The following is an 8965-nucleotide window of genomic DNA, read 5'->3' as shown; positions in this document are numbered from 1 at the left end:
CTTGCCTAACTCGTTGGAGGTATTTGGCTGTTGCAGCTTTCCTTGCTGCCTGTTCCAGGTTGCCATTTGCCTGTAAAATTACAACACACTTGCAGCTGTCCTCAATATCTGCTATTGTTCCTTCTGGGAGCGAGACCCCTCCTGTATGGACTACCTTGCCTCTCTTTGTCACCAGCTACATTTCTAAACCCCGAATGACATCCTAAGACAGTACATCAGTACTGTAGATCCCGGTGGAGTGGATCAGAGAGTCAATGTAATGCTCGCTCTTAGCATATAGCTTGCTGTCATCCATGTAGAGGAGGGGACTGAAGGTGGCCCCATTTCTGAGTCGGTATCCATGGCCAGTCTTGTTGATTATTTTGCTGAGAAGGTTCAGATCGACCAGTGGTATATGCTTTGATGGAAATTTGTGCAAGTGGCTTGCCAATTGCTTCAAGGGTGGTTTTCCACAGCTTCATCGATTTTCCTATGAAGGCTCTTAGAACCTGCTTGATGTGGTGCAGCTCTAAGCATTCAGTGATCTATGTGTGTGGCATTGAGTCATAGGCTTTCTTATAATCAATCCAGGCTGTGCACAGGTTTGTGTCTCATTCACTTCAGTCTTGAATGACTTTTCTGTCAACCAGGAGTTGGTGTTTGGCTCCTCTGCAGTCTCTATCAATGCCCTTCTGTGCGTTTTTCATGTTTTGACCCATGTGCCTATTTATCTTGGTTGCAATGATGCCTGGTATGAGCTTCCACATTTTGGAAAGACAGGTAATTGGCCGGTAGTTGGATGGGACTGCACCCTTTGAGGTATCCTTCTGGATCAGGATTGTTTGCCCTTCTGTTAGACATTCGGGGTGAGTTCCATCTCTTCACAGCTGATTCATTTGTGCTGCCAGGCGCTCCTGGAGTGCAGTGAGGTTTCTTTAGCCAGTAGATATATATCATGTCAGGGCCTGGTGCAGTCCAGTTCATCATACCTGAGACTCTTTTTGGATGTCTGCCACTGTGATGGTTACTGGATTCTGTTCAGGGAGGTTGTTGTGTTCTTTTCTCAGAGAGAGAAGTTACTGGGCATTGCTGTTATGCGCTGTCTCTTTCTTTCCATATACTTTTTCAGAACTGTTCAGTTACCAGCCTTGGTGGGTCTGGTCAGTTGTTTTGACCCTGCCACTAAGCGTATACGTTCGCAGGTTGAGTTGCGAACAGCCTGTTTATCCATCTGTCTTCATTGTCGCTTGTGTATCTCTTTAGGCGGCTGCTCAAGGCCAGGAGCCTTTGTTTGGCAGTTTCCAGTGCTTCAGGTATGGGCATCTGGCTTTATCTCTTAGGTACTTGCTTTTTCATTGCACCTCTTGGGGCCTCTCTCAGTTGACTCACATTCCTTGAAGCTGCCTTGATTTCAGCCTCCAACCATTGCTTCCACGGTGGGTATAGTTTCTCCCATGGTTGCCCTTTTAGCCAAGCATCTCAAGGATCACCGCTGCTGTGTAAACCAGCAGCGAGTGTAAACCAGTTCATTGGTTTTAGTGATTGTTGTGGTAGGGATTGCCCACAATGCTTCATTCACAGTTTCCAGGAGACTTTCAGGTGGAACATCACTTGACCATTGTAGCTGGTGTCGGGGTTGCCTGGTGTTCATCCTGGACATGATCTTGTCTAGATCTTATATTCTGCCCTCAGCCAAATATATTGATTTAGCATATGCAAAACACAAGAAGGCTTCGAAAAGGTCCAGACTTGCTTTTCTTGAGCCACTTTTTAATTTGTAAAAAGATCATCGCTTCTCACAGGGTTCTGAATACATCAAAGAGCTTTTCTTTTCACGCATCCGCACCACTCCCCAACACGCAGCAAGTGCCTCTCTTTCCCAAACCAAGCTTCCCACTTCACGTACCGCACTTTACGTGACCACTAGATGGCAGCGTAAGACATAAACTTTTGACTTTACATTGACTTTAATCTTACTGTCCCAAATGAGAAAAAATAACAATTAAACCCATTTAACCCTTGTGCTATCTTAGATGACCCCACCCATAAATTGACGTGTTCTCCCTACCATAACAAAGGTGGATAAAGGTGGAAAGATTTCATATAATCCATGGACACCAGTGAGGTTCACAAATCATTGAAGAAAAAAGGTTCAGCCCCCGACTAGTGGGCCTAGATGACCCAACTCCCAATGTTAAAGTGTCTTGATTGTGGGTTTCAAAGATTCCATTTGCTCCACATTCTTCATGTAACCTCTCTGAGTAGGATTACTTCCATAGTAACATTCCAACAGAGCCTTATTCTCACATATAGTCCATTTTCATCTTGTTCCAGTAGCCCACTTTCCATCAGGGTGCTCTGGTTCCCCAGCTCTTAAAACAGACCTTGCTTGGCCGGGCAACGTCTGAGCCAGCATGGCATGTGTTTCATTGTTTTTCATGGTTAATGAGGCAGGGAGTGGTGTTAAGGGTCTTGCCCAAGAGCCCTCCATGGATTATGTTACTAGCTTACCATTGGTATGGTAATTGTCCAATTAATAGTTCATTCCGTCACTGGGAATCGAACCCTGGTTTCCTCTGTGCCAGTCTTGCACCTTACCAACTTTTTTAAACGAAACATTTTTGAATTTCTTTTCAAAACTTTGACTTGAAAAGTTTAATGGGCCGCATATGGCACTGAACTGTAGTTTGCCCGCCCCTGCCTTGGGCTATTCACTAAATGAAAGTAGGGAGGCAAAAGCAAACTCCTTTAACCCTTGTGCTATCCTAGGAACTTGAAGCATGTGGAGCGAATGGATGCTTTGAAACCCACAATCAAGGCTAACTGCCATTGGGAGTTGGGTCATCTAGACCTACTAGACAGTGCATTAAAACTTTTTTCTTCAATGATTTGTGAACCTCACTGGTGTCCATGGATTACAAGAAATCTTTCCACCAGGGAGAACACGTCAATGTTTTTAAGGTGGGGGTCATCTAAGATAGCACAAGGGTTACACAGCTGAAAATAAAATGCCTTCAATGTAATTACAACAAACAACATGAGGGGGAACCTCCAAAGCACGGATGGATGCTCCCCTGGATAAATGGAGCCTGAGTCCTACCACAAAAGATATTGAAATTAGTCAACTTAGCATATTGATGTATTGGTGGAACACTGCAACATAGATAAACGTGAATTTGGCTTAAGGTTCAAGGACAGAGTAAGGCAACAAAAAATGTGTTTCCTATGCTTTATTCATGTTGCTGTAAAGGGACTGAAGAACATCTCAGCATCCTGCTACCCTCTCATTCTCTGCTTCTTTTCCTTTTCAATCAGTGTCCACTTGCTTGAAGTTTCCAAACTTCCCCCTCATCTGCTGTAAAGACTAATGAAGCAATTGCGTTTATTTCCACCTGTCAGGATAAATGTGGACGTGTGGTTCCGAGGGATGTCAGGTGGCCCATCATTCAGCAGCGGTCAGGGGGGAGAAGGGGGAACAATTAAGGAGTAATGCTGATATTGGGAGTGGCAGTATGAGTGACAGTGTAATGATTCCCTTTGCAATTGTTCTCTTTTCCTTACTAGAGACGGTAATATAAAGCTGCACCTGACCCTCAGCACAAACCCCAAAACATCTTTAGCTCAATTTATTTCAGACTTTCCTTTTTGACAAAGTGAGTGAATACCTGCTGAATAAAAATATGAACACCCCCTAAATATCAAAGTTTTCAAATTGGTATTAAGATAATTAAAATATGATTAAACGCCCTGAAACGCCCTCAAGGATAAATTAGAAATTGTGTGTGAACCGTTGACTGTATATGAGAACTGGACTGAATGACCTCTTTCCCCTGGTGTTCCAAACAGAAAGTACCTGCTGGCTCGAAGAAGCATAGAATAACCTTTCTTGCTCTGCTGCTTTTTTTTCAATGTTCTTGCTAATCCTAATATTTTTTTCACATTTTTTGTAGTGGAAGTTATTCAAGTTGTAAACTGACCAATCATATGCCTCAATAAAACGATGTGAAACTTTTGATTGACAAATTTTGTGTAGACCGCTTTCAAACGGTAGGGGTGTGGCCCCTACAACAAGCTCACTCCTGAATGGCAAGAGTGGTTGCCATAGAAACGATGACTCAGACCAACATGGACCACTGCTCGCTGATGATTTCAGGCTCCAAAATTGTGGTTTCCATATCACGAAAAAATGGCAAATTAATTAGCTTAATCTCACTGGAGCAGAAAGTAAGTCATTTTCTATGGGTGACATAAAAATGTTAAATTCCTTTTTAACAATTAAATCATTTTAGAAATAAGTTTGTATTAATACATTTCAGGGGTTTTCAAGCTTAGCCCCAATTTTTTGTTTTTAAAAATTTGAATGTAATAAAGTTCTAAAACTCTCTGATGGTTTACGAGTTTATGTAAACTGTCTTTTTTCCCTTCATTGCATTACTTTTAGTCTTTTTGTTGTCTGTTGTTGCATTTGTAACCCTTGTGCTATCCTAAGCACTTTAACATTGGGAGTTGGGTCATCTAGACCCACTAGACAGTGAGCTGAACCTTTTTTCTTCAATGATTTGTGATCTTCACTGGTGTCCATGGATTACATGAAATCTTTCCACCTTTATCATGGTAGGGAGAACAAGTCAATGTAAGGGTGGGGTCATCTAAGATAGCACAAGGGTTAATCTTCTGTTTGCTGCTTGGTCTGTGGTCCAATGTGTATTTTTGGAAGAATATACAGTGCTTAGCATAAATGAGTGTTCCCCACTACATTTGTCAGAAAACCTTTAGTGTCCTTTTAGAATCAATATTTTCTGTAAAATACTATACAACAAAATACACCTACAAAGGCGGGCCATTGATTGGGAAAAAGATATGTTAATTTACACACAGTGATTTTCCTAACAAAATAATTCAAGCCCATTTTGCAAAAATGAGTACACCCCAGTCATAGTCTTACGACAAAAAAAAAAACTTAAGACAACAAAATTCTAATTAACAGGCATTCAACAACAGGTGAGTCTTATGATTCATTTAAAAGGTGTCCAGCACACAGGTGACTATAAAAGGGCGTTTCTTAACAAAGGAAAAGCCCATCCTATTTCAAGGTGTCAGCGCTGGCTCCCCGTGAAAAAGGAATGTCACAAAATTGAGAAAAAAATTAAATTCTGTGCACAAAAAATATAAGGGCCACAGGAAGATCCCCAAAGCTTTACATACCAGTCAAAATACTAAAGTAAAAGTGATCAAAAAATCTAAGAAAGATGGAAGTGCAACCATCTCACAGAGACTTTCAGGCCGTCCACGGAAGCTAACGTCTCGACAGGTGCGTCTTCTGAAGAGAAGGGTTGAAGAAAATCACTGAAAAATATGAAGACTACTGGGACTCAATACTCTGGAGTGATGAGACAAAGATCACAGTTTTTGGAACTAATGCTTTTAACCCTTGTGCTATCTTAGATGACCCCACCCTTTCATTGACGTGTTCTCCCTACCATGACAAAGGTGGATAAAGGTGGAAAGATTTCATGTAATCCATGGACACCAGTGAAGATCACAAATCATTGAAGAAAAAAGGTTCAGCGCAATGTCTAGTGGGTCTAGATGACCCAACTCCCAATGTTGAAGTGCCTAGGATAGCACAAGGTTTACAACTGTATGGCGTCGCAAAGGTGAGGATATCAAAGAAAAATGCATGGTGCCTAAGGTGAAACATGGTGGTAAGGATGTGGGGCTGCATGAGTGCTGCTGGTGTGAGGGAGCTGCATTTCATTGATGGTATCGTGAACTCAACAATGTACTGCTCCTGAAGGAGAAGATGCTACCATCACTTCATGCACTTAGTCGTCGAGCATTTTTCCAACATGACAATGATCCCTAACACACTTCTACAGCTAGTGTTGCATTTCTGAAGAACAGGGTGAAGGTGATTTAATGGCCAATTATATCTCCTGATCTGAACCCAATCGAACACCTGTGGGGAATTCTGAAGCGACAAGTTGAGCATCACTCTCCATTCAGTATCCAGACTCTAAAAGAGGTTATTCTTAAAGTATGGAAAAAGATAAATGTAGCATTATGTCGCCAACTTGTTCATTCTATGCTTAGAAGACTTGGTGCTGTCTTTAAAAATCATGATGCTCATTCAAAATACTAGATGTATTAGTTTTTGTTGCAGGATGTATTCATTTTTGCTTCAACCAATTTGAATAAAACTGAGGATTATGTGAACTAAGTTAGATAATTGACCTTAATTTCATGTTATGGAGTTAAAGTGTTCAATGAAACTCAACCTTTTAAGTTTGGAAATTTTTCTTTTGTTCAATGAGCTACTGATTAAATTAGTACTTTTTAAAGGGGGTATCATCATTTATGCTGGGCACTGTTTATGATTTATAGTTTGTGATAAAGAACAATGAACATATTAAAAAAAGATAAAGAAATTCTATGGGTGATGTCAAGCTCATGGGAAAAAAGGAGAAGGAAAAAAATATAACAGCTACAAATCAAACAATAGACTGAACTCTAAAGCATGGTGAGATAATCATCATCATTTGTCATTGTTTCTACAACATTTGGATCATATTATTTTGGACTGCTCAGGAATGTTTCATTCCTGATGCAATTACATTTAGAGAAAAACGTTTTTTATTTTTCAAAAGAAAAAGTACACACTCCAGGACTTACTTAATTCTCTTTAATCATGAAATGCTGTAAACCTTTCCACACTTAACCTAAGATGTTCTCTGCACTAGCACCAGTACAGCTGAAAATACTTTGATCTATGGGAATGCACATTCACCACGAATACAGAAAATTAACAAACGCAAACTTTGTACTTTACAAAAATGTTGAAACTTCTAAAAAAAGAACACTACACGTAATTTTAACTTAGTTATAATAATACTTTTTGATTCAGAGTGAAATGCTTTAAAAAAAACTTCCTAAACTTTCTTTAATCTATTTAGTTGACAGAATAAAACAAATGATTTATTACAATGTTAAGCAGCAAGTTTGTGTGAATCTCTCATTAAAGTATAACATGAAAGATATTCAAAATAGCAGTCACTGCTTTTTCAAAACATTTACAATGAAATGATACTAGGCAAAAAAAAAGTAAAAAAAAGCACAGACTAACATCTTTGTTTACATGAAAAAACATGGAATAAAGGTTTTCCGGTTCCTCTTTGCTCTTATTCTGGTATGATGGAGGTAACAACTTCACTGTAGGGTCCATATCGGCCGAATTTGTCTTTGCCCATGACAGCAAGGCACACTCTGTGGCCTGGTATGTAGTTCTTGATGAGGGCGCACATGGGAAGGGTCTTGGCCTCCATTTTATTGTAGGTCTGCCAGTCTGGGAAGATGCCGCTACCTTTTACTTTTTCCATCGTCAGGAAGATGCTGCAGCAGTAAGAAGACATGTACACACATGTCATCACTGAGCATCAGATATCCCCTTCTATTAATAGGCTGCTCTGTCTTACGTGTAACTTTCCATTGGCGGTGCACAGGGATCTTCGTCCATCACGTCCCAGCTCACTGAGAGTCCAGTGGGGTTTCTGATGAGGGCCACGTCGACCGCTAGTTTCTGAGGGATGCTGTATGAAGCCGCTTTAATGTTTAGAAACAGCGGAAAGGGAACTGGAGGAAGCGGAGGGTAGGAAAGCAGTTCCTGTGGACAGAAAAAAACTGTTTATGTAAAAAGACTCGCCAGCAGTCTAATATATCAACACCATGAGTCTGTGCAATACCTGATCGCTCCTTCCATTGTTTTCTTTAGTAGCGTAGCTGCACTCAGGAGGATTGCATTCAATTTTGACAAGGTTAGCCTTTGGCTCATCAAACTGTTCTAAAGTCTCATCCGTGTGACTTTCTTCTTTCACAATCTTAAAGAAAAACACCAATAAGATTGCAGTAGACAGTCTAGGAAATAAACATTATGATGTATAAGTAATACCAGATTGTTGGTTTGCTTTGTCTTTACAGGACTGTTGCTCTCAAGAGGATCAGCTTTGATCTTTTTAGCCTTTGGCTCATCTGACTGTTTCAATTTCTCACTGTCCTGCTGAAGATCTTTCTTCTCTAGCGTTTTCATATCCGTACATTTCTGGAAAGCGAAGCAATACATTTTTTTAGACAAAAATAATTCAAAAACAAAAAACCTTGAAGTTTTAACTTTTCCTTTCATTTTGCAGGTTTTTTTTAAGTTAGACTTTGGCTTTATGAGTTTGTAACTCACATTTAAAAATTATTTTACAATCAAACTCACACATTACTTGTGTAAGATTTGTTGTCACAACTTTTCAGGGATCCTTTGCCGTTTCTTGAACAATCCTCCTGTGCTCAGTTAGAGCTCTATAACTAGTTTTTATTTTTGGGTTTGTTGCAAAGTTTTGTTAAAGAAAAAAAACCCAAGCAGTAAGTTTTAACTCTTACCAAAAAAGAAACCCTAACTTTATGTACATTAACATAGGGTACATGTGATTCTTAGAAACAGTCCATCAGAAGAGCTTAAAAGTTCTAGCCTGACACGTGAAAGTGTCTTTTTATGATAAATGCATAATTTGTGTACTTTACTGACGACTAACATTGTATAGGCCATCGTTTTTTTTCTGACAGTTTATATTCTGTTTAAATAATCCCAATACTGTAGTAAGACTCTTCATAATGGTTATATTCTATAATATTAGACTATATTTATCTGATGGATAAATATAGATATCTGTAATTTCGTTGTACAACGTACAATGACAACTAAAGATATTTCTATTTCTATTTATAACTTTACATGAAAATTGTGACAGGTTAAAGGCAGTAAGTGCAGCAAGAATGCAGCTTTTTTAAGCTGAAGCTGCAGTAAATAACAAGTCTGTTTTCTATGGAGTTCAGGGCATGACATTGGCATGACATTAAGGAAAAAAGAAACCTTCTAATAAAGATTTTGTGGCTACAAATTAGCATTTTGTGCGCACAAATTAGTCTTTTATTAGCATTTATT

The 8965-nt window shown here is 39.5% G+C and overlaps 1 protein-coding gene across 7 annotated transcripts in view; it reads right to left on the bottom strand.

Annotated features, from left to right (window-relative positions):
* Window positions 1-6647: 6647 nt before the first annotated feature.
* Window positions 6648-8965, bottom strand: part of atf7ip2 (activating transcription factor 7 interacting protein 2) — a 39800-nt gene continuing 37482 nt past the window's right edge. For all 7 annotated transcript variants that reach the window (XM_023957684.2, XM_023957683.2, XM_078951447.1 and 4 more), the window contains 4 exons: window positions 7925-8074; window positions 7719-7853; window positions 7452-7639; window positions 6648-7368 (listed from right to left, as the gene is read on the bottom strand). In XM_023957684.2, the coding sequence (XP_023813452.1) occupies window positions 7158-7368; window positions 7452-7639; window positions 7719-7853; window positions 7925-8074 (684 nt within the window). In that variant the 3' untranslated portion in view covers window positions 6648-7157. The remainder of the gene's footprint in view (window positions 7369-7451; window positions 7640-7718; window positions 7854-7924; window positions 8075-8965) is intronic.

This window comes from Oryzias latipes, chromosome 8 (assembly GCF_053564925.1).
Source record: "Oryzias latipes strain Hd-rR chromosome 8, Olatipes_Hd-rR_3.1".
NCBI lineage: Eukaryota > Metazoa > Chordata > Actinopteri > Beloniformes > Adrianichthyidae > Oryzias > Oryzias latipes.
Note: the sequence above shows the minus strand (reverse complement) of the source record. Positions and strands in the feature narration are given on the sequence as shown.